The sequence below is a fragment of the Salvelinus alpinus genome, chromosome 11 (assembly GCF_045679555.1).
Source record: "Salvelinus alpinus chromosome 11, SLU_Salpinus.1, whole genome shotgun sequence".
NCBI classification, from domain to species: domain Eukaryota; kingdom Metazoa; phylum Chordata; class Actinopteri; order Salmoniformes; family Salmonidae; genus Salvelinus; species Salvelinus alpinus.
In genome coordinates, this window is record NC_092096.1 from 55,078,224 (window position 1) to 55,105,141 (window position 26,918).

The 26,918-nt window shown below is 46.2% G+C and overlaps 1 protein-coding gene across 1 annotated transcript in view; it reads right to left on the minus strand.

Moving 5' to 3' along the window:
• The window catches only part of LOC139534452 (ephrin-B3-like), a 105,086-nt gene that overhangs the window by 29,624 nt on the left and 48,544 nt on the right, over positions 1–26,918 (minus strand). Inside the window, exon 2 of the mRNA XM_071333615.1 lies at positions 25,664–25,959. Within this exon, the coding sequence (XP_071189716.1) occupies positions 25,664–25,959 (296 nt within the window). The remainder of the gene's footprint in view (positions 1–25,663; positions 25,960–26,918) is intronic.

A 26,918-nucleotide genomic window follows, 5' to 3' on the forward strand; every position in this document is an offset into this window, starting at 1 on the left:
CTCCTGTATATAAACACCAGCACACACAGCATTGCTGGTCATCTAAACATTCCCACCCCTGTCCTCATGATACTCTTCTGTACTGTAGTCACAACTCCTATTCAGGCTCTGCTCTCCATTAGACTATATGCCTACACATCTGGCCCTCGTCTTAGAAAGTACATCAACCAAGCCTGAATAGTACTATTAAATATTATACAGCCCTACTGGCTATATACAATGCATTCGGAAATGATTCAGACCCCTTGACTTTTTCCACATTTTGTTACGTTACAGCCTTATTCTAAAATTGATTAAATATGTTTTTTCCCCCTCATCAATCCATACACAATACCCCATGAAGACAAAGCAAAAACAGGTTTAGGCATTTTTGTAAATGTATAAATAGAAAAAAAATGAAATACCTTATTTACATAAGTATTCAGACCCTTTGATATAAGACTCGAAATTGAGCTCAGGTGCATCCTGTTTCCATTGATCATCCTTGAGATGTTTCTACAACTTGATTGGAGTCCACCTGTGGTAAATTCAATTGATTGGACATGATTTGGAAAGGCACACAACTGTCTATATAAGGTCCCATAGTTGACAGTGCGTGTCAGAGCAAAAACCAAGCCATGAGGTTGAAGGAATTGTCCGTAGAGCTCCGAGACAGGATTGTGTCGAGGCACAGATCTGGGAAAGGTTACCAAAAACTTTTCTGCAGCATTGAAGGTCCCCAAGAACACAATGGCCTCCATCATTCTTAAATAGAAGAAGTTTGGAACCACCAAGACTCTTCCTAGACTGAGCAATCGGGGGAAAAGGGCCTTGGTCAGGGAGGTGACCAAGAACGTGATGGTCACTCTAACAGAGCTTCTTCTGCAGCACTCCACCAATCAGGCCTTTATGGTAGAGTGGCCAGACGGAATCCATTCCTCAGTAAAAGGCACATGACAGCCCACTTGGAGTTTGCCAAAAGGCACCTAAAGACTCTCAGACCATGAGAAACAAGATTATCTGGTCTGATTGAACTCTTCGGCCTGAATGCCAAACGTCATGTCTGGAGGAAACCTGGCACCATCCCTACGGTGAAGCATGGTGGTGGCAGCATCATGCTGTGGGGATGTTGTTCTGGGAGACCAGTTAGAATCGAGGGAAAGATGTACAGAGCAAACTACAGAGAGATCCTTGATGAAAACCTGCTCCAGAGCGCTCAGGACATCAGACTGGGCCGAAGGTTCACCTTCCAACAGGACAGCGACCCTAAGCACACAGCCAAGAAAACACAGGAGTGGCTTCGGGACAAGTCTCTGAATGTCCTTGAGTGGCCCAGCCAGAGCCCGAACTTGAACCCGAACGAACATCTCTGGAGACACCTGAAAATAGCTGTGCAGCATTGTCATTATAGGGCATTGTGTTTAGATTGATGAGGGGGGGGGGAAACAATTTAATCAATTTTAGAATAAGGATGTAAAAAAGTCAAGGGATCTGAATTCTTTCCCGAATGCACTGTAGACCGAGGTAAATGGCTTGGGAGAAATGTGTGTGTGTGAGAGATGTTTGAGACGCTGGCTGTGCATTGAGATGTATTCTAGTCCACTGTTGTTGTATGTTCCACACATCTTCCTCCCTCCATCAACCTCGTTTCCCAAAGAGGAAAGAGAGAAGACATGAGAGAGAAAAGTACAATAATAGATCTTGACATCTGTGCCTGTATACTGGTCCAGAGAGAGACAAAGAGACAGAGAGAGAGAGAGACAGAGAGAGAGAGAGAGACGGAGACAGACAGAGAGAGACAGAGAGAGAGAGAGAGAGACAGACAGAGGGACACAGAGAGAGAGAGAGAGAGAGAGAGAGAGAGAGAGAGAGAGAGAGGGACAGAGAGAGAGAGAGAGAGAGAGAGAGAGAGAGAGAGAGAGAGAGAGAGAGAGAGAGAGAGAGCGACAGAGACAGAGAGAGAGAGAGAGAGACAGTGAGAGAGAGAGAGACAGAGAGAGAGAGAGACAGAGAGAGAGAGACAGAGAGGCAGAGAGAGAGAGACAGAGAGACAGAGAGAGACAGAGAGACAGTGAGAGACAGAGAGACAGTGAGAGACAGAGAGACAGAGAGAGAGAGAGAGACAGAGAGAGAGAGAGAGACAGAGAGAGAGAGAGAGAGAGAGAGAGAGAGAGAGAGAGAGAGAGAGAGAGAGAGAGAGAGAGAGACAGTGAGAGACAGTGAGAGACAGTGAGAGACAGAGAGAGAGAGAGAGAGAGAGAGAGAGAGAGAGAGAGAGACAGAGAGAGAGACAGAGAGACAGAGAGACAGAGAGAGAGAGAGAGAGAGAGAGAGAGAGAGAGAGAGAGAGAGAGAGAGAGAGAGAGAGAGAGAGAGAGAGAGAGAGAGAGAGACAGAGAGAGAGAGAGAGACAGAGAGACAGAGAGACAGAGAGACAGTGAGAGACAGAGAGACAGTGAGAGACAGAGAGACAGTGAGAGACAGAGAGACAGAGAGAGAGAGAGAGAGAGAGAGAGAGAGAGAGAGAGAGAGAGAGATGACAGCAGAAGGCGAGTGGTGATCTAGATAAAGAGTGAAAAGAAGAAAGAGAGATGACAGATATGTTTGTTTAGCTTCTTCTTGATTAAGGCGGCTTGGTAAACGATGTGTGTTTAGCTGCGTTTTGTCTGACTGTCTGTGTGTGTGTCTGTGTGTGTGTGTGTATGCGTGCGTGTGTCTGATTGTGTGTGTATTTTGCGCTGTGTCTACTCTGTGTGTTTTTACTGTGCCCCTCTGGCCTCATTTGCTTTTGAAGTAAAATAACCCAGGGATGTTTGGTACAAGTGGGACTGGAAAAACCCGTGGATGGGATAGAAAAAGGAAGGGAGAGAGAAAATGAGCAAAAGAGAGCTGTAGAGGTGGAGAGAGAGAGAGGGAGGGGGTAGAGAGAGAGCGTGAGACAGACAGAGAGAAAGGTTGGTAAAAGTTTGATCAGGGTTAAGTCTCTGTGTGGTCTGTAGTGTGTGGCTGAGGGGAATAGCCAGGTCTCGGATGACAGCAGATATAACATCTTCCTCTCGCTTTGTCTTTATTTCTGTTTCCTGTTGTAAATGGAGCTTTCACACGCGGCATTGAACAGCCGTACGTCTTTAAGTAAACACTGCCTGGAAGAACCCCTACTGAAGTTGAAAATACACAGATAACGCGGAGCTTTTACAACACGTTTTGCTACTATTGCTAACATGTTGCTAATATTACCAAGGCGGAACTACTACTACTACTAATAGATCTACTATTGGGGTCAAAACAACATATTCGACAGTTAAAAGTCCCATGTGTCCCATCCACATCTTCAATATTATGATACCGTGACTCGGAAGCTGAAACTGGCAAAAAAGCAATAGAGGAATTAAATTAGCATCAATTAGTGTAGTTTGCAAAATAAAAACTCGCACGCCTTTCTTTCTCTCTCGTCACATACCGATCACACACACCAAGACAAACACACACACCAAGACAAACACATCACACACACACACACACACACACACACACACACACACACACACACACACACACACACACACACACACACACACACACACACACACACACACACACACACACACACACACACACACACACACACACACACACACACAGCCCCCTGCCCCATTGTGTGCTGAGTCTTTGTTGGGAGTGTGTAGGTCCAGGGATTAACGCAGATCTGGAACCATGAATAGGACCAGGCGGTGTTTGTGTGTGTGTGTGAATAGAACCGGTCTGGGGCTTGGCTCCTGCTGAATTAATTACACTAATTAGCTCCCTAATTGCATACATTAAAACTCTGGTTAGAGGGTCTGGGGCCGGGGAAGAGAGTCGGGCAGGGGGAGAGAGTAGGAGAGAATTGGGCCGGAAGAGAGTGTCGGGCAGGGGGCGAGAGTAGGAGAGAATAGGGCCGGAGGAGAGAGTAGAGCCGGGGGAGAGAGTAGGGCCGGGGGGAGAGAGTAGAGCCGGGGGGAGAGAGTAGAGCCGGGGGGAGAGAGTAGGGCCGGGGGGAGAGAGTAGGGCCGGGAGGAGAGAGTAGGGCCGGGGGGAGAGAGTAGGGCCGGGAGGAGAGAGTAGGGCCGGGAGGAGAGAGTAGGGCCGGGAGGAGAGAGTAGGGCCGGGGGGAGAGAGTAGGGCCGGGAGGAGAGAGTAGGGCCGGGAGGAGAGAGTAGGGCCGGGGGGAGAGAGTAGGGCCGGGGGGAGAGAGTAGGGCCGGGAGGAGAGAGTAGGGCCGGGAGGAGAGAGTAGGGCCGGGGGGAGAGAGTAGGGCCGGGAGGAGAGAGTAGGGCCAGGAGGAGAGAGTAGGCCGGGGGGAGAGAGTAGGGCCGGAGGGAGAGAGTAGGGCCGGGAGGAGAGAGTAGGGCCGGGAGGAGAGAGTAGGGCCGGGGGGAGAGAGTAGGGCCTGGGGGAGAGAATAGGGCCGGGGGGAGAGAGTAGGGCCGGGAGGAGAGAGTAGGGGCCGGGAGGAGAGAGTAGGGCCGGAGGAGAGAGTAGGGCCGGAGGGAGAGAGTAGGGCCGGAGGAGAGAGTGAGCCGGGAGGAGAGAGTAGGGCTGGAGGAGAGAGTAGGACCGGGGGGAGAGAATAGGGCCGGAGGAGAGAGTAGGGCTGGAGGGTGAGAGTAGGGCCGGGAGGAGAGAGTAGGGCCGGGAGGAGAGAATAGGGCCGGGAGGAGAGAGTAGGGCCGGGAGGAGAGAGTAGGAGAGAGTAGGGCCGGGAGGAGAGAGTAGGGCCGGAGGAGAGAGTAGGGCCGGGGGGAGAGAGTAGGGCCGGTGGGAGAGAGTAGGGCCGGGAGGAAAGAGTAGGGCCTGGAGGAGAGAGTAGGACCGGGGGGAGAGAGTAGGGCCCAGGATCATTCACACACAAATTAAAGCAGAAACACTTAAAATGTGATTGATTATACTGCATATTTGAGGGTGAGGGGTGTGTGTGTGTGTGTGTGTGTGTGTGTGTGTGTGTGTGTGTGTGTGTGTGTGTGTGTGTGTGTGTGTGTGTGTGTGTGTGTGTGTGTGTGTGTGTGTGTGTGTGGAGAACAGACAGAATTGAATAGGACTGGTATTGAATAGGAATGGTTAATGTACTAAAGCTTATTTTCCTTAATCCTCGCTTTACTGTATCTGTTTAACTCAATGATTCCATGCGCACAATTTCATGCTATACTCTGCATTCCGGTTCTGTGTCATTCAAGAAGCCGAACACACTGACTCCGATATACTCAGACTCATATCGACCAATGACATGGCCCGGTCTCTATCTAAGCATGTTGGGAAGGTTTACATCCACGACTACATCATCAAGATCATTAGTCACGCCACTGTACAGATTCCCACCCCTTTAGCATTTTTAACGATTACCAAAACCGTGGCTCGCCATGGCATACACCCAGGAGTGAAAGTAGAGTAAAGAAAAATACAAACGCAACATGTAAAGTGTTGGTACCATGTTTCATGAGCTGAAATAAAAGATCCCCGAAATGTACACAGGCACAAAAAAAGCATATTTCTCTCAAATGTTTTTGCACAAATTTGTTTACATCCCTGTTAGTGAGATGTCTCCTTTGCCAAGATAATCCATCCAACTGACAAGGTGTGGCATATCAAGAAGCTGATTAAAAGGCATGATCATTACACAGGTGCACCTTGCGCTGGGGACAATAAAAGGCCACTCTTAAATGTCTCAAGTTTTGAAGGATCGTGCAATTGGCATGATGACTGCAGGAATGACCACCAGAGCTGTTCCCAGATAATTGCATGTTCATTTCTCTACCATAAGCCGCTTCCAATGTCGTTTCGATAATTTGGCAGTACGTCCAACCGGCCTCACAACTGCAGACCACGTGTGACCACGCCAGGACTTCCGCATCTGGCTTCTTCACCTACGGGATCATCTGAGACCAGAGACCCGGACAGTTGATGAAACTTTGTGTTTGCACAACCAAAGAATTGTCCTCACCAGGGTCTTGACCTGACTGCAGTTCGGCGTCGTAACCGACCTCCGTGGGCAAGCGCTCACTTTCAATGGCCACTTGAACGCTGGAGAAGTGTGCTCTTCACAGATGAATCCCGGTTTCAACTGTACCGGGCAGATGGCAGACGGTGTATGGCGCCGTGAGGGCGAGCAGTTTGCTGATGTCAACATTGTGAACAGAGTGCCCCATGGTGGCGGTGGGGTTATGGTATGGGCAGGCATAAGCTACGGACAACGAACCCAATTGCATTTTATCGACGGGGAATTTGAATGCACAGAGATACCGTGACGAGATCCTGAGGCCCATTGTCATGCCGTTCATCCGCTGCCATCACCTCATGTTTCAGCATGATAATGCACGGCCCCATGTCACAAGGATCTGTACACAATTCCTGGAAGCTGAAAATGTCCCAGATCTTCCACGGCCTGCGTACTCGCCAGACAAGTCCCCCGTTGAGCATGTCCAATCCAGTGCATCCCAAACGTGTACGACAGCGTGTTCCAGTTCCTGCCAATATCCAGCAACTTCACATAGCGATTGAAGAGGAGTTGGACAACATTCAGCCTGATCAACTCTATGCGAAGGAGATGTGTCACGCTGCATGAGGCAAATGGTGGTCACACCAGATACTGACTGGTTTTCCGATCCACGTCCCTACTGAATAGCATATGACTAAATACCATATATGATTACTATATCTGACCCAACTCCATTTGTTGACACTATCCCAGTGGTTTTCAAACTTTTTGACCTACGAACCCCCAAAAACACAAGTCGTAAAATTGCAACGGGCACACGTGCGCCAATCAAATGTAGCCTGTCATTACAACCATAAACGGTGATGCATTTTCGAAAAACGCAAGATAGGCTACAGACATAAACTGCGTTTTACACCTGGATTTGGAGCTGAAAGTCATTCATGTTAGCAGCCAATATTAACCAGGATACAGACCTATCGTGTCACTTCCCTGCAGTCCAGAGCAAGCAAAATCAGAGGTTGCCGGATCGGGTGGAAAGCATGTTGTCTCCACTGCGCCATGACTTCGGAGGACAGCCTGCCTGCAGAGCGCTCATTGCCAGCTGAGTAGCCCTGTCATTCTTCACAAATATCGCAATAACTTTGCCAGAATATGATACATCTTCATCCCATAACATTGAAGGCAGTGCGGTGTTACAGATGCTTATCTTTAGCCAGTAGCCCACGCAAACTAGGCCTACCTGACAAATGAAAATGATCAAGCAAATTGGCAGGTAGCCTATTGTTCTGGCCAAGAGGAGTCAGTAGTCTCTCTAGAGACAGCAGGAGCGGTAGAGATACTCTGAATGATCGGCTATGAAAAGCCAACTGACATTTACTCCTGAGGTGCTGACCTGTTGCACCCTCGACAACCACTGTGATTATTATTATTTGACCTTGCTGGTCATCTCTGAACGTTTGAACATCTTGGCCATGTACTGTTATAATCTCCACCCGGCACAGCCAGAAGAGGACTGGCCACCCTTCAGAGCCTGGTTCCTCTCTAGGTTTCTTCCTAGGTTCCGTCCTTTCTAGGGAGTTTTTCCTAGCCACCGTGCTTCTACACCCGCATTGCTTGCTGTTTGTGGTTTTAGGCTGGGTTTTCTGTACAGCACTTTGTGACATCAGCTGATGTAAGAAGGGCTTTATAAATACATTTGATTGATTGATTAATAGTAGATTGCTAAACTGTATTTTATATGGATAATATAAACGTAGGCATATTCTGTTTTTGCCAGGCAATACTGGAAGAAATTAAAGTTCCTTCTGGTCACTAATCTGGAAATGCGCACCGGACCTGCTTACTTTCACCCCTGCATACACCGATGCGCTGAATTAGGCTTTTGGCTTCGGATTCCCTGTCGAATTGTATAGTACGTGGACAAAAGTATGTGGACACCCCTTCAAATTAGTGGATTAGGCTTTTTCAGCCACACCCGTTGCTGACAGGTGCATAAAATCAACCACACAGCCATGCAGTCTCCATAGCCAAACATTGGCAGTAGAATGGCCCGTACCGAAGAGCTCAATAACTTTCAAAGTGGCACCGTTGAAAGTCAATTTGTCAAATTTCTGCCCCTCTAAAGCTGCCCTGGTCAACTGCAATTGCGGTTATTGTGAAGTGGAAATGTCTAGGAGCAACAACGACTCAGCCACGAAGTGGTAGACCACACAAGCTCACAGAGTGGGACCGCCGAGTGCTGAAGTGCGTAGCAGGAGTTTCATGAAATGGGTTTCCATGAACGAGCAGCCACACACAAGCCTAAGATCACCATGCATAATGCCAAGCGTCGGTTGGAGTGGTGTAAGCCTCGCCGCCATTGGACTCTGGAGCAGTGGAATCGTGTTTTCTGGAGTGATGAATCACGCTTCACCATCTGGCAGTCCGATGGACGAATATGGGTTTGGCGGATGCCAGGAGAACGCTACCTGCCCACAATGCATAGTGCCAACTGTAAAGTTTAGTAGAGGAATAATGGTCTGGGGCTGTTTTTCATGGTTCTGGCTAGGCCCCTTAGTTTCAGTGAAGGGAAATCTTGACATTCTAGATGATTCTGTGCTTCCAAGTTTGTGGCAACAGTTTGGGGAAGGCCCTTTCCCTGTTTCAGCATGACAATGCCTCCTTGCACAAAGCGAGGTCCAAACAGAAATGGTTTGTCAAGATCGGTGTGGAAGAGCTTGACTGGCCTGCACAGAGCCCTGACCTCAACCCCATCAAACACCTTTGGGATGATTTGGAACGCCGACTGCCAATCAGGACGAATCGCCCAACATAATACTAATACTCTGGCTGGCTGAATGGAAGCAAGTACCCGCAGCAATGTTCCAACATCTAACGGAAAGCCTTCCCAGAAGAGTGGAGGCTGTTATATCAGCAAAGGGGGGACCAACTCCATATTAAAGCCCATGATTTTGGAATGAGATGTTCGACGAGCAGGTGTCCACATACTTTTTCGTTTATGAAGCCCAAAAAACAGACCTTTGAAAGAAAGGAAGTTAGAGGGAGGAAAGAGAGGAGGGAGGGATGGAGGGAGTAGGGAGGGAAAGGGGGTATGGGGACAGGCTGTAAAAATAGCTTCTTGTGTTTGTGAAAATGTACCAAAAATACCTATAAAACGGAGTTAGTGACACCACAACAGATGGGCTCACATTTATACAGTGTCATCTATAAACAGTTCCCTCCTGTCCAAACAATATTAATCAAAAACAGATCCTAGATCAGCACTCCTTTATGAATACAAACCCAGAACAACTAGACACTGTTGACAGCTAAGTCTTCAATAGGGAAGTGGACACCGTGATAATGATGGGGTTTATGGACTTTTGGACGAATTAAAGCCGTTTAAAATGGCCATTAAAGGGTTTAGTAGTGACTGTTTTTCATTCCTGTAACGTCTTTCAATGGACCTTGTCTTTATAATCAGTCTGTCGTCCACCCCTTCTCTTCTTCCCATCTGTCTGTTATGACATTCTGCCACATTGCCCATCCCGGTTTCTCTCCTTCTCTCTTTATTCCTTCTATCATCCTCTCTTGTTCTATGCCTCTCCGTCTCACTCCCTCTCTCATGCTCCCTCCTCATCTCCGTCACCTTCTATTTCTCCCGGCGAACAGCTGGAGGAGTGATGCTCCAATCCCCCTGGAACACTGTAATCTCTCTCCTCATTCACACAGCATACATCTTACACTGCCTGTCTGTTTAAAGACAAGCTTACCCCAAAACCCACACTGTGCGTTTGTGTGTGTTAGAAAGAAGACTGATTGCTGGTTCATAGTGTTTCTGCTGTGTGTAGCTTTGTGCGGTGTTGTGGAGTGTCCGCTGTGTGTGAATGTGTTCATTATGTCATTACGGGTCGTGTTTGCCTGAACCTGCTCCACTAAATCAAAGCCATGTTAGCGTGCTAATGCATTAGCAGCCCTGCCAGAAGGCCCAGAGGTCAATGGAGAGGTACGCTACGGGATAAAACCTCCACCCCCCCCCACCCCCCTGATTCCTGGGATACGCATCCCTCCACAAGTGGTTCCTAGGCAGAAGGCTGGACAATGGTGGCTTTGTCTGCACTGCGGCGGGAGTATAAAAGAAGAAGTGGCGAGGGACGCAAACAGTGTGTGTGTGAGAGACAGTGTGGGGAGGTTAAACAATGTTAACCAGTCCCAATCCAATTAAGGAGAACACACACACACACACACACGTCTTCGCACACAGTGACAAACAGAGCGGCACACACACACAGCGCCAAAAACACACACACACACACACACACACACACACACACACACACACACACACACACACACACACACACACACACACACACACACACACACACACAGCGACAGCCACACTATCTCACAGACAGCAGTGCTGCTTTGACTGCTGACCTAAATCGAGAAGACCTGTCACTCTCTTTTATTCACACTCACCACATCTCTCTCTCTCTCCTTCTCGCTCTCCCTCCCTCTGTTCATGTCTCGCCGCTCTCGCAACACAATCCTGTAACAAACCCAATGTTCTTCCTCTTCCCCAAAATACTGGAACACTCCTCCTTTCATTCCCCTCCCGACATCACTCCCTTTTCCGTTTTCACTCCAAATGGTTTCGTCTCGCTAATGGAGGGTACCCAAGTATCCGTGCTGGTATTTGTTGAATGTTCAACAAGGGATTGGCCAAAAGTATTATTGTGATTGGTCGAGTCGTGTTCTAAGCCATTGTAAAAAACCTGTTTAGCACGGGGAAGATGGGCATCTTGTTTTCTGTTCCATCTGACAAATCCCTGATCATTCCAGTGTCCCATCAGCTCAGCCAGCCAATTCATCAACTTGATCTCCACTGTAAAAAGCATTATTTCCCCTTGCCTATAGACTAACATTTGTTTTGCAACAATGGGGGGTTGTACTAGAGGTCGACCAATTCATCGGAATGGCAGATTAATTAGGGCTGATTTCAAGTTTTCATAACAATCGGTAATCTGCATTTTTGGACACCGATTGTGGCCGATTACATTGCACTCCACGAGGAGACTGCGTGGCAGGCTGACTACCTGTTATGCGAGTGCAGCAAGGAGCCAAGGTAAGGTGCTAGCTAGCATTAAACGTATCTTTTAAAAAACAATCAATCTTAACATAATCACTAGTTAACTACACATGGTTGATGATATTACTAGTTTATCTAGCTTGTCCTGCGTTGCATATAATCGATGAAGTGCCTGTTCATTTATCATTGAATCACAGCCTACTTCGCCAAACGGGTGATGATTTAACAAGCGCATTCGTGAAAAAAGCACTGTCGTTGCACCAATGTACCCAACCATAAACATCAATGCCTTTCTTAAAATCAATACACAAGCATATACTTTAAACCTGCATATTTTGTTAATATTGCCTGCTAACATGAATTTATTTTAATTAGGGAAATTGTGTCACTTCTCTTGCGTTCTGTGCAAGCAGAGTCAGGGTATATGCAGCAGTTTGGGCCGACTGGCTCGTTGCGAACTGTGTGAAGACCATTTCTTCCTAACAAAGACCGTAATTAATTTGCCAGAATTTGACATAAGTATGACATAACATTGAAGGTTGTGCAATGTAACAGAAATATTTAGACTTAGGGATGCCACCTGTTAGACAAAATACGGAACGTTTCCGTATTTCACTGAAAGAATAAACGTTTTGTTTTCAAAATGATAGTTTCCGGATTTGACCTAAGGCTCTTATTTCTGTGTGTAATTATATTATAATTAAATCTATGATTTGATATTTGATAGAGCAGTCTGACTGAGTGGTGGTAGGCAGCAGCAGGCTGGTAAGCATTCATTGTCACACCTTGACCTTAGAGAGCCTTTTTATTTCTCTCTTTGGTTCGGTCAGGTTGTGATTTGGGTGGGCATTCTAGTTTTCTATTTCTTTGTTGGCTGGGTATGGTTCCCAATCAGAGGCAGATGTCTATCGTTGTCTCTGATTGGGAATCATATTTAGGCAGCCTTTTTCCCACCTGTGTTTGTGGGTAATTATTTATTTTCTGTGAGTGTTTGCATCACATTCTGATTCTGTTTACCTGTTTTTTTGTGAAAGGTTTCACTTCGATTAAAGATGTGGAATTACATGCACGCTGCGCCTTGGCTCATTTATGATAGGGAGTTTGAAGACAGCGAACGTGACATTCATTCAAACAGCACTTTCCTACATTTGCCAGCAGCTCTTCGCTGTGCTTCAAGCATTGCGCTGTTTATGACTTCAAGCCTATCAACTCCCGAGATTAGGCTGGCAATACTATAGTGCCTATAAGAACATCCAATAGTCAAAGGATATATGAAATACAAATGGTATAGAGAGAAATAGTCCTATAATAACTACAATCTAAAACTTCTTAGCTGGGAATATTGAAGACTCATGTTAAAAGGAACCACCAGCTTTCATATGTTCTCATGTTCTGAGCAAGGAACTTAAACGTTTGCTTTTTTACATGGCACATATTGCACTTTTACTTTCTTCTCCAACATTTTGTTTTGCATTATTTAAACTAAATCGAACATGTTTCATTACTTATTTGAGACTAAATAGATTGTCATGACGTGTGTGTTGGTGGCAGGGAAGTCAGGCGCAGGAGAATCAAACTTGGTATAATGGAGTAGTTAAATAACTTAAAACAAAAACTCCAAAACTGAAGTCCATAATAAAAATAAACGTGGGTACAAGAACCCGTCGCACACCAATCCATAAAACACGAGCATAACAATAAACAAATGTCTGACAAGGACATGAGGGGAAACAGAGGGTTAAATACACAACATATAATGAATGGGATTGGAATCAGGTGTGTAGGAAGACAAGACAAAACCAATGGAAAATGAAACATAGATCAATGATAGCTAGAAGACCGGTGACGTCGACCGCCGAGCACCGCCCGAACAAGGAGAGGCATCGACTTCGGTAGAAGTCGTGACATAGACATTTATTGATGTACAGTGATCCCTCGCCACTTCGCGGTTCACTTATCGCGGATTCGCTATTTCGCGGATTTTCATAATGCATTTTTTTTTTTTTTTTGGTGCATTGTGCTCTGCATTCTGATTCGCTAAAAACTCACTCCCGCTTCTTGTATCAAAACATGCTACGAATTGTGCTATCATTTTGTCGTCTCGTGCAGTTATGTGTACGTACATAAAACAGCTTGGCAAATTTACATTAAGTTGGCCAAATTATCTTGTAATTTCGAACATCTCCTAAACCCATAATGTCGACGAAACGGCCTACACGTGAGTCACTGTATTTGTATACAGTGGGGAGAACAAGTATTTGATACACTGCCGATTTTGCAGGTTTTCCTACTTACAAAGCATGTAGAGGTCTGTCATTTTTATCATAGGTACACTTCAACTGTGAGAGACGGAATCTAAAACAAAAATCCAGAAAATCACATTGTATGATATTTAAGTAATTAATTTGCATTTTATTGCATGACATAAGTATTTGATCACCTACCAACCAGTAAGAATTCCGGCTCTCACAGACCTGTTAGTTTTTCTTTAAGAAGCCCTCCTGTTCTCCACTCATTACCTGTATTAACTGCACCTGTTTGAACTCGTTACCTGTATAAAAGACACCTGTCCACACACTCAATCAAACAGACTCCAACCTCTCCACAATGGCCAAGACCAGAGAGCTGTATAAGGACATCAGGGATAAATTGTAGACCTGTACAAGGCTGGGATGGGCTACAGGACAATAGCCAAGCAGCTTGGTGAGAAGGCAACAACTGTTGGCACAATTATTAGAAAATGGAAGAAGTTCAAGATGACGGTCAATCACCCTCGGTCTGGGGCTCCATGCAAGATCTCACCTCGTGGGGCATCAATGATCATGAGGAATGTGAGGGATCAGCCCAGAACTACACGGCAGGACCTGGTCAATGACCTGAAGAGAGCTGGGACCACAGTCTCAAAGAAAACCATTAGTAACACACTACGCCGTCATGGATTAAAATCCTGCAGCGCACGCAAGGTCCCCCTGCTCAAGCCAGCGCATGTCCAGGCCCGTCTGAAGTTTGCCAATGACCATCTGGATGATCCAGAGGAGGAATGGGAGAAGGTCATGTGGTCTGATGAGACAAAAATAGAGCTTTTTGCTCTAAACTCCACTCGCCGTGTTTGGAGGAATAGAAGGATGAGTACAACCCCAAGAACACCATCCCAACCGTGAAGCATGGAGGTGGAAACATCATTCTTTGGGGATGCTTTTCTGCAAAGGGGACAGGACGACTGCACCGTATTGAAGGGAGGATGGATGGGGCCATGTATCGCGAGATCTTGACCAACAACCTCCTTCCCTCAGTAAGAGCATTGAAGATGGGTCGTGGCTGGGTCTTCCAGCATGACAACGACCCGAAACACACAGCCAGGGCAACTAAGGAGTGGCTCCGTAAGAAGCATCTCAAGGTCCTGGAGTGGCCTAGCCAGTCTCCAGACCTGAACCCAATAGAACATCTTTGGAGGGAGCCGAAAGTCCGTATTGCCCAGCGACAGCCCCGAAACCTGAAGGATCTGGAGAAGGTCTGTATGGAGGAGTGGGCCAAAATCCCTGCTGCAGTGTGTGCAAACCTGGTCAAGAACTACAGGAAACGTATGATCTCTGTAATTGCAAACTAAGGTTTCTGTACCAATTATTCAGTTCTGCTTTTCTGATGTATCAAATACTTATGTCATGCAATAAAATGCAAATTAATTAATTAAAAATCATACAATGTGATTTTCTGGATTTTTGTTTTAGATTCCTTCTCTCACAGTTGAAGTGTACCTATGATAAAAATTACAGACCTCTACATGCTTTGTAAGTAGGAAAACCTGCAAAATTGTCAGTGTATCAAATACTTGTTCTCCCCACTGTACATGTAATAGTTGCTAATTGTAAAAAAAAAAAAAGTTTTCTATTTCGCGGATTTCACTTATCGCGGGTCATTTTCGGAACGTAACCCCCGCGATAAACGAGGGATTACTGTATTACATTTATTGATGTGACATTTATTGATGTATTATATTAAGTTAAAATAAAAGTGTTCAATCCCAATTCAGTATTGTTGTAATTGTCATTATTACAAATATATATATAAAAATTGCCTGATTAATCGGTATCGACTTTTTTTTGGTCCTCCAATAATCGGTATCAGCATTGAAAAAGCATTATCGGTCGACCTCTAGTTTGTACAAACGTCGCAGGCTGTCTCTCAACATTTGCAACATTGTTCCAATATTGAAATTGGATCTACACCGTCCTACTGAGAATAAACGGTCATGACTAAACGGACATCTTCTCTCAACCAGTCGAAATCACGAATCCGCATCATTTTTATGGATATATATATACAAAGAAACGTCAACAGAAAAACAGTTTAAACGCCATGAAATGCAGCTACAGTAGTTTGCTGTCTTTCCAGCTTCAGTATGAAGGGATTGCGTTAGCTGTGTAGTTGGCTAGCTCCTCTGAACGACAGTGTCCCGACGAGAGAGCACATTTTCTATCCCAGGTGAAATCGTGCCTCATCAGCTCATTGTTATGGATCCGAAACAGCTTAAGCAAACGCAAATGCAGCTACTTTGCTGTTATTATAACTTCACCTTTTTGACCTGACTGTGATTGCCGTAGTTGGCTAGCTAGCAAGAAAGGGATAAGAGCTTTGCCAACCAGCATGGCAGTGGAACATTTAGAATGAGCGACTGGGCCGCGTCCATAGACATCGAACAAAAAGACTTAACAACTGGGTCGCGTCTCTGGCAACCTAACCGATAGAGGGAACGGCCAGCCGGCTTGGCTAGCAACCATCGATGTGTCGGGACTAGGCCTATATTTTAGTTGAGGGATGACATAGTAGCCTTTGAATACATTGATCAAAATAGATATAGTAGATATACTGGCTCTGACAGTGTCAGTGCGTCTGTCAGAGAAGTTATTTCAGGCCTGTTGAACATGCGTTTGTCAGAGGAGTTATTTTAGGCCTGTTGAACATGCGTTTGTCAGAGGGGTTATTTCAGGCCTGTTGAACATGCGTTTGTCAGAGGAGTTATTTCAGGCCTGTTGAACATGCGTTTGTCAGAGGAGTTATTTCAGACCTGTTGAACATGCGTTTGTCAGAGGAGTTATTTCAGGCCTGTTGAACATGCGTTTGTCAGAGGAGTTATTTCAGGCCTGTTGAACATGCGTTTGTCAGAGGAGTTATTTCAGGCCTGTTGAACATGCGTTTGTCAGTTGTGTGTCAGTAGCTGTGCAGGACGTTTAAGGACGACGACAGTGATAACTAATCTAGCATCTTAACACCTCTGTGTCCTTCTGTGTGTGTGTGTGTGTCACTCTGTCTCTTATCAATGTCATGTTTAGATAAGCCTCACAGCTATTTAAGCTTAGTGCATCACATGCTAGTTAAGTGTTTCAATGGCTTTAGATAAGGGACGGGCAACTTCATGGGTGTGGGGGCCACAAAGAATCTCAACTCATCATGAGGGGTTCCAGTGGCTCGAAGGTCTGTATACACACATCCATACCCACACATGCAGTCAGTCTTTTGGGGGCCCTAAGTGAAAAATATTTCAGCGGCCCCCTCTAGGCAGTGGAGAGAATACATGTATATATACCATACACACACACACACACACACACACACACACACACACACACACACACACACACACACACACACACACACACACACACACACACACACACACACACACACACACACACACACACACTGGTCAAAAGTTTTAGAACACTTACTCATTCAAGGGTTTTTATTTTTAAAATTTTCCTCATTGTAGAAGAATAGTGAAGAAATCAAAACTAACTAAGAATCTCCCATATAAAATATATTTTGATTTGTTTAACACTTTTTTGGTTACTACATGATTCCATATGTGTTATTTCATAGTTTTGATGTCTTCACTAGTTGAGACCCCGACTAGAGGTTGACACGGGAACAGAACCACAGGGACTTGAGGGTCCAGGAATGGGAGTCAAGTTCTAGAGAGTTCGGGACAGGATCAAACAGTCCACAGGAACGGGCAGTACAGGAATAGTTATAAATATCGTTTTTTTGGCCGGAAATATGTCATGTGTGGAGCATTTCATAAAAAACAACAACTGTGTAGGCTGGGCCTAAAATAGTTTACTTAATAAAAATTTATTTAAAAAGGGTCATTCCCCCTCCCCTTCCGTCCGCTCATTCTCACGCCTCGCTCCAGTTGTAGCCAGCCACTAGGCTACCTCCGATGCCAATCTACGTCAAGTAAACTAAATGAGGAATTGCAACGTCTTGTTGCAGCCAAGGACCCATCATTAAAGCCAGGGAACGAACAATGTTTTAGCTACATTTGATGGAGTTGTCTTTGACGTTGAAGGAACCGAGTACATGGCTTGTAAAAAATGCTGCGGTTTAATCAAATAGGCTACCAACCGGAGACCGGGAGAAGCGGCCTGAAGCGGCATAGCTGCTCTCCTCTCCATTTTAATGTGTTGCAAAAGTTCATGTGCGCAGTGCTCAGCTGTGGGCTACAGTTTTACGTCCGTGCTGTGCTGAGCAGACCACCCTGCTGGGTCTCTGTCCTCATCCTCCAGCTTAATCCATCTACATTTAAATATAGAATACGCTCTTTTCCAGAGCGATTTAGGCCTACAGTCAGTGCATTTAACTAAGATAGGTAAGACAGCCACATACCACAGTCGCATATTGCATGACTGAAATAGTTTTCAGTACGTCCTAAACAAACACAATATCTTTCATATTTCTGCACACACAAAATGGGCATGGGACAGGGAGAAACACTTACTATAGGTTATGCTGTGTTCTAATGCATGTTTTTTCTTTAGAACTGGTTTGGGTACAGTATTGTTGTTCAGTTTATAATGTTAGAGGTTTGGATACAGATGCCTGAGCTGATCATAAATCAGTTCATTTATAGACTTATGTTGCTTTTTGAACCAATAAGAATAACGTGAGAATTAGAATGAGTTTCGTCTGTAATATTTAGCTATGGTTAGCTAATTAATAATTCCGACTTAATATTGAAATATTATTCAATTTCAAGTCGATAACCTCTTCACTTCTCTCATCCTTACCGTCCCTTGTTCCCTCCCTCGCTCCCCCTGTTCTGTACTCCCATCTTCTCCTCCGTGGTTGTGGTAGCTAACCTCTGTGCTGATGAGTGGGAAACTCAAATCTGCTGGATTTAACGTCTTCAAATATTCAGCAGATATAGATTTCTCGCAGTCCCTCGTTCCCTCACCTCTTCGACCCGTCTCCTCCCGTCTGCACCTCCCTCCATCCTTTTCCTCACTCTCTCTAAAGTCATTGGAGAGACAATTACGCAAACACACAAATGCACACACACAATAAAACGTACACACACACACACACACACTGATCGTAAACTCATGAATATGGAGTTCATTTAGGCTGCAGTGCAGCTCTCTCTCTCTCTCCTCTGTATTCCCTTTCTCATTTCCTCTCCCTCCCTCCATCTTTCTATTCTCTGTCGTTTATTCCAGCTTAACCCTGATGAATAAACCAGTGTGTGGCTCTCGCTGCATTATTAAAAACATCCTCACTACTGTAAACAGAAACAGTGGCACTGTGTCCAGCCAGCTAGGGCCAGAGAGAGAGAGAGACAGACGGCCAGAGAGAGGGAGAGAGACCGACGGACAGAGAGAGAGCGTGAGAGAGAGACAGACGGCCAGAGAGAGAGACAGACAGACGGCCAGAGAGAGAGACAGACGGCCAGAGAGAGAGAGAGACAGACGGCCAGAGAGAGTAAGACAGACAGACGGACAGAGAGAGAGCGTGAGAGAGAGACAGACGGCCAGAGAGAGACAGACGGACAGAGAGAGAGACAGACGGCCAGAGCGAGATAGGGAGACATACGACCAGAGAGAAGGAGAGACACAGACGGACAGAGAGAGAGAGAGACAGATGGACGGACAGAGAGAGAGAGAAAGAGATAGACGGACAGAGAGAGAGAGAGAGACAGATGGACGGACAGAGAGAGAGAAAGAGATAGACGGACAGAGAGAGAGAGAGAGACAGATGGACGGACAGAGAGAGAGAGAAAGAGATAGACGGACAGAGAGAGAGACAGACGGACAGAGAGAGAGACAGACAGACAGAGAGAGACAGACGGACAGAGAGAGACAGACAGACAGAGTGACAGACGGACAGAGACAGACAGAGAGAGAGAGAGAGAGAGAGAGAGAGAGAGCGGGGGGGGGGGGGGGGGTAGAACATGAAAACACACCAACTTAGTCTAAGGGCTCGATTAAACTCATATCGCCGAAGTTCAGCACTATAGCACGGCAGATAGCCTAGTGATTAGAGCGTTGGACTAGTAACCGAAGGTTGCAAGAATCGCCGAGCTGACAAGTTAACCCACTGTTCCTAGGCCGTCATTGTAAATAAGAATTTGTTCTTAACTGACTTGCCTTGTTAAAATAAAGGTAAAGAAAAATAGGGTGCTTGAAATGTAAAGGGAATTCCCGAATGAGCCGACCTGCAGCATTTACAGTGAATGCAGAACATTGCCTATACATTTCAAACCAGGCTATAGCTCTGCACTTCAGTCATACGGAATGAATGGAGCGTAACTCTCTCAGGTGGACGTTTTGCACTCAGCTTTTCCATTATTCATACTGGGCTGGATGATGGTTTATCTGTCCGCCATTGTGTCTGTGTGTGTCCCAGAGATGGGCTCTCCGGGCTTCTCTGTGCATATATTTCAGAGAATGGTTGTGTGTATGTGTGTGAGCATACATATGTTAGCGTGTGTGCCAAGAGTGTACGTGCCTGCTTGTGTGTGTGTGTGTGTGTGTGAATCGACTCGCGCGCGCGTGTGTGTGTGTGTGTGTGTGTGTCTGTGTCTGTGATTGAAAGTGACCGTGGTGTTCCAGTGTCGCAGACAAGATGCTCTGTCTGTCTGTCTGTCTGTCTGTCTGTCTGTCTGTCTGTCTGTCTGTCTGTCTGTCTGTCTGTCTCTGTCTGTCTGCCTGCCTCTCTCTCTCTCTGCCTCTCTCTCTGTCAGGCTCCTCTTACTTCCTATTCACATCAATGTACACATTCACTGGCATGTGCCCCCTCTCTCTCTATCTCTCTTTCCATCCCACCCTTTCTCTCCATCTATCTCTTTCCCCTTTCCTCTACTTCCCTCTCTCGCTGTCTTTCTATCTATCCCTTTGTTATGAGAATTTTGTTATCAATGTTCATAAACTTCAATTCATCTACTCAGTCTGGAACCCAGAGTTTGTAAGATTCTGGTTTAAATGAAACAGACAGATTTCTCAGCTTACAATAGTCAAAATGTTTATTCACGAGAACGTTCTGACGTCCAAATACAAAAACATCCATTTTATACTGGCTTCTTACACACATACTTTCACACAAACAGTAGATATCCTACGCAGATACATACACACAGACAGTAGGTGAGTTTTATCCTTCTCCATAGTTCTCACCACTGTGTATCACTACCCAGCCGACAGTTCCATTCCCCCGAGATTAGGGAAACCTTGAGAAGTACTCCCTATGCTATCATAAGTTTCCCAGAGGCCTAGCCAGGTCAGTCCAAACACAGTTTAATTGTTCTCGGTTTTTTTCTTCGGCACACACATACAAGTTCAAACCCTAAGCTACGCCTTGCTCAGACAGTCTGTGTTTTTCCACTATACAGATACATTGTTTAATCTAAATCTGACTGAAACTACACACATCATCAGATTATAATTTTATGATTCTAATCAATTTCATACAATTATATGGTTTCAGAGTGGAATTATTTAATCATTATCTTTCAACATATAAATTATTTTATTTCCCTTTCTGTCTCACACTCTGTTGGTCATCCTGTCTCTCTCTCACACACTCTGTTGGTCATCCTGTCTCTCTCTCACACACTCTGTTGGTCATCCTGTCTCTCTCTCTCACACTCTGTTGGTCATCCTGTCTCTCTCTCACACACTCTGTTGGTCATCCTGTCTCTCTCTCACACACTCTGTTGGTCATCCTGTCTCTCTCTCTCACACTCTGTTGGTCATCCTGTCTCTCCCTCTCTGTGAAAGGACACCTGCATGTCTGCAATGGCAACCACATAACCTCCCCCTTTCACTCAACCACATAACCTCCCCCTTTCACTCAACCACATAACCTCCCCCTTTCACTCAACTACTTAACCTCCCCTTTCACTCAACCACATAACCTCCCCCTTTTACTCAACCACATAACCTCCCCCTTTCACTCAACCACATAACCTCCCCCTTTCACTCAACTACATAACCTCCCCCTTTCACTCAACTACATAACCTCCCCCTTTCACTCAACTACATAACCTCCCCTTTCACTCAACTACATAACCTCCCCCTTTCACTCAACTAGATAACCTCCCCTTTCACTCAACTAGATAATCTCCCCTTTCACTCAGCTACTTAACCTCCCCTTTCACTCAACTAGATAACCTCCCCTTTCACTCAACTAGATAACCTCCCCTTTCACTCAACTAGATAACCTCCCCCTTTCACTCAACTAGATAATCTCCCCTTTCACTCAACTACTTAACCTCCCCTTTCACTCAACTACTTAACCTCCCCTTTCACTCAACTACATAACCTCCCCCTTTCACTCAACTAGATAACCTCCCCTTTCACTCAACTAGATAATCTCCCCTTTCACTCAGCTACTTAACCTCCCCTTTCACTCAACTAGATAACCTCCCCTTTCACTCAACTAGATAACCTCCCCTTTCACTCAACTAGATAACCTCCCCCTTTCACTCAACTAGATAATCTCCCCTTTCACTCAACTACTTAACCTCCCCTTTCACTCAACTACTTAACCTCCCCTTTCACTCAACTACATAACCTCCCCCTTTCACTCAACTAGATAACCTCCCCTTTCACTCAACTACTTAACCTCCCCTTTCACTCAACTACATAACCTCCCCTTTCACTCAACTAGATAACCTCCCCTTTCACTCAACTAGATAACCTCCCCTTTCACTCAACTAGATAACCTCCCCCTTTCACTCAACTAGATAACCTCCCCCTTTCACTCAACCACATAACCTCCCCCTTTCACTCAACTACATAACCTTAGTATTTTCTTCTACGAGGTGAGCCAAGCTGATTTTATAAGAAGCTTTTGAGAAGCTGACTCTTCAGGATCACTGACTCCAGATCAGTCAAAGACAAAATATTTCATTTGAGAAGCTGCTGCTGTAGGCAGGATGGCTGACTTGAGATCAGTGAATGGAAAGAGGTTTCATCCTCCGCTCTCTGACAACAAAGAAAGAGGGGAGACAACTTGTGCCATCTATACTCCTCTCGGTCTCTGATGGGGACAAGGAGAGATGGCAGCCGTCCACGAGGTGTGTGAGTGTGACAGGGATCTGGCATCTGCTTTCAAAGAGCTACAGATATCAGGAGTATGTGTGTCACTGAAGAGCTTTGAATGGTGACGATGAGAGAGAGAACAGGGATGAGAGAGAGAGAGAACAGGGAGAGAGAGAGAGAGAGAGAGAGAGAGAACAGGGATGAGAGAGAGAAAGAGAACAGGGATGAGAGAGAGAACAGGGATGAGAGAGAACAGGGATGAGAGAGAGAGAGAGAACAGGGATGAGAGAGAGAGAACAGGGATGAGAGAGAGAGAACAGGGATGAGAGAGAGAGAGAACAGGGATGAGAGAGAGAGAGAACAGGGATGAGAGAGAACAGGGATGAGAGACAGAGAGAACAGGGATGAGAGAGAGAGAACAGGGATGAGAGAGAGAGAGAACAGGGATGAGAGAGAGAGAACAGGGATGAGAGAGAGAGAGAACAGGGATGAGAGAGAGAAAGAGAACAGGGATGAGAGAGAGAACAGGGATGAGAGAGAGAACAGGGATGAGAGAGAACAGGGATGAGAGAGAGAGAGAGAACAGGGATGAGAGAGAGAGAACAGGGATGAGAGAGAGAGAGAACAGGGATGAGAGAGAGAGAGAACAGGGATGCGAGAGAGAGAGAACAGGGATGAGAGAGAGAACAGGGATGAGAGAGAGAGAACAGGGATGAGAGACAGAGAGAACAGGGATGAGAGAGAGAGAACAGGGATGAGAGAGAGAGAGAACAGGGATGAGAGAGAGAGAGAACAGGGATGAGAGAGAGAGAGAGAACAGGGATGAGAGAGAGAGAGAGAACAGGGATGAGAGAGAGAGAGAGAACATGGATGAGAGAGAGAGAGAGAACATGGATGAGAGAGAGAGAGAGAACATGGATGAGAGAGAGAGAGAACATGGATGAGAGAGAGAGAGAACAGGGATGAGAGAGAGAGAGAGAACATGGATGAGAGAGAGAGAGAACAGGGATGAGAGAGAGAGAGAACAGGGATGAGAGAGAGAGAGAGAGAACAGGGATGAGAGAGAGAACAGGGACGAGAGAGAGAGAGAGAACAGGGATGAGAGAGAGAACAGGGACGAGAGAGAGAGAACAGGGATGAGAGAGAGAACAGGGACGAGAGAGAAAGAGTCAATGCTTACTGAGATCTCACCCCCCCCCCCCCCCCCCAGTCTCTCCTTATCTTTCTCTACATCCCTCCTCCATCTCTTCCTCGCTTCAGTTCGGTCTAACATTTCCCCTCTCTCATATCCGTCTACGTTCTAGCTCATTTAGTCCACTGTGAATAAATTAACACATGCTAAGGCAGGTTAATTACAAGACATTTCCCTGGGGGGAAAGACTCATACATACATCTGAACTACACACACACACACACACACACACACACACACACACACACACACACACACACACACACACACACACACACACACACACACACACACACACACACACACACACACACACACACACACACACACACACACACACCTTCTACTACTGGCTCATAACAATCTTGATTAAATGCATGTACACGGGGACACACAATCAGGTAAACACATGATCATAATGACAATCTCAATCAGGTAAACACTAGAGAAACACATGTACAGTACATTAATAACGTGAAATAATGGACCCAGAAACCCACAATGTAACAACTTCCCTTGTACAATCACACACACACACACGCCAAATCAACATCGAACCATCCATCTTCTCCCAATTTTCCACACGCACCTCGTGTCTCTCTCTCTCTCCATCTCTGTATCTGTCTGACTGTCTGTGTGTGTGTGACCTTTGCGTTTGAGCCCTCATTGATTACGGTTGGAGCTGTCAATCGATCCCTCAGTCTGTCTGAGGGAAGATAAAACGCTCCTGTCCGTGCTATGGACACCCCGGTTGCCATGTCTGGCTAGACATAGATTGGGGCTGCAGAATAGATCTGGCAACCCAGTGGTTCTTATCTGAACCCTTCATACCACAGCATGGAACTATAGTGGCTGATGTTGTGGCAAACACACAGGCAAGCACACAGGCAAGCACACACACACACACACACACACACACACACACACACACACACACACACACACACACACACACACACACACACACACACACACACACACACACACACACACACACACACACACCTCAACCCACTTCATATTCTTAACACAAAACACACAGGCACGCATGTATGTACTACACACACACTAAAACACACACAAACACACACACACACACACACACACACACACACACACACACACACACACACACACACACACACACACACACACACACACACACACACACACACACACACACACACACACACACACACACACACACACACACACACACACACAGGGGGGCTATTGTGAATGTTGCAGTGGGTTAACACGTCTAAGCAGATGTAATCTGGAAAAAATGCAGCTCTGCTGATTGTGAGTGAGTGCATACTTGGAGTACCGATACGATACGCTCCCCCCGCCCTGCCTCTCAAACACACGCGGCATGAAGATACTAGATGTGGCACAGAAACTGTCAGGCAAATATAGAGCACAAGTAGCTCGGTACGAGGGAAGCGGATGGATTCAGTTCGTCTGTAGTTCGCAGTCTCTCATTCTCTCTCTCTTTCTCAAATGTTCTCTCTCTCTCTCTCTCCGTCACCATTTCCACTTCTTCTTGGCTCTCTCTCCTCTTTTTTTCCCCCCACCCATGAGAAGAGGAAGTGAAGACAGCATTAATACACCTGAGTGAAATGGGGGTCCCAAGGACGAAGGAGAGAATCTACAGTACAGCAATCTAATAATGTCTACTCCTTCCTGAGGAGTTTTACACAGAGCTCATGTTTGGGTTGGCACGGCCATGTGTGTGTGCGTGTGCGTGTGCGTGTGTGTGTGTGTCAAGAGTTCTCCTGGGCTCCCGAATCCACTCGTTCTCTCCCTCGTAGTGTTGTGTGTACTGAAGAAAACAGCCCCGGAGAGGTGTCGCTTGACGTGACCTTAAGAGATCGTTCTACGTGATACACACGCTTGGCTTGGCTGGCGTTGATGACCTCGCCACGTATTCACGAGTCCTGACCTCAAACAAACCCAAAGGAGAACAAAAGAAATAGCCGGATCCCCGGTCACTGCAAGTCTGGCAATAAGAATAACCTCGGGTCAAATCAACAGCAGCAGAGGAGATACAGAATATAAACACACGCAAAACACACACAGGCAAGCAACACCCCCCCCCACCCCTCCACACACACACTACAATTCTCCCCGCTCACCGATGATGTAGTAGTCAGCGTTGGTCTTGAACTCGTGTCCCCACAGGTTAGGAGAGTACTCCTGGAACTTGATGGTGAACCTCATGTCATTGTTGGGCTTGTCACAGGTGAGCAGCAGGTTGGGCGCGCCCGTCACCTCACACCTGTCCGCCTGCTCACGTGACGACACCAGGTACAGCTTGTAGAACTCGTACTCGGCGGGGGCCCGCTGGCTTGGGGGGTCCGACGACGGACAGATGAGATCCAGGCGATCCCCAATCTGAGGGTAGAGGACGTAGCCCTTATCGTCCAAAAACCTAGAGGGAGACAGAGAGAGAGAAGGAGAGAGAAAGAGAGAGAGAAGGAGAGAAAGAGAGAGAGGAGAGAGAAGGAGAAAGAAAGAGAGAGAAGTAGAAAATAAAATGAGAGGTTAGTGTCACTTGTAAAGACTAATCAACATAACCTATATAGTAAGTGTTTCTCCGTCTCCGTTCGTTGAAGGCAGGTTTTTTCGTCCTCTTTTTTTTCATCACGCAAAAACGCAAACCCAAGCCCCTCACCTCCCTACTCATCCAACAGTCCTTGGAAATTATTCTGTTAAATTCCGCTACACATTTACATTTGAGTCATTTTGCAGACGCTCTTATCCAGAGCGACTTACAGGAGCAATTAGGGTTAACTGCGTTGCTCGAGCTCACATTGAGCAGATCTTTTCGTCTAGTCGGTACGGGGATTCGAACCAGCGAATTACTTGCCCAACGCTCTTAACCACTAGGCTACCTGACGCCAGGCAGGCAGTTAACCACCCCAGGATCTTGGCGACACTTAGTCAGAACAGAGAGAGAGGCAGAGGAGGGACATTAGGGACTAAGACCAACGGACTCGTCCACAGAACACAACGCCACTTTGCCGAACAGCACACCACAACGCTAGCACGGCTAGCACAACAACACAAGAGCACTGTTAGGCTATCTGTAATCTGTTAGCATTAGCATTTTTTTGCTATCAGTAGCACGTAGTGAATGGGAAATGTAGGCTGTGTGACCAGAAATATGCTAATTGAGTAGCTGTTAGAATGTTTTGCTAGCAGCATAGACACCTTAAATGAATATAGAATTTCGTCCTTGACCCTGCAAATGGTAGTGGAGAAGCTAGCTAGAAGCTAGTGTAGTAGAGGCCTGCAGCAGCAGAGGAACTTGGCATTCCTGTTCTCATCACCGGGAGCAGGAGGTTATCACTGAGCACTTACACTGGAGAGGGAAACACTCACTGCACT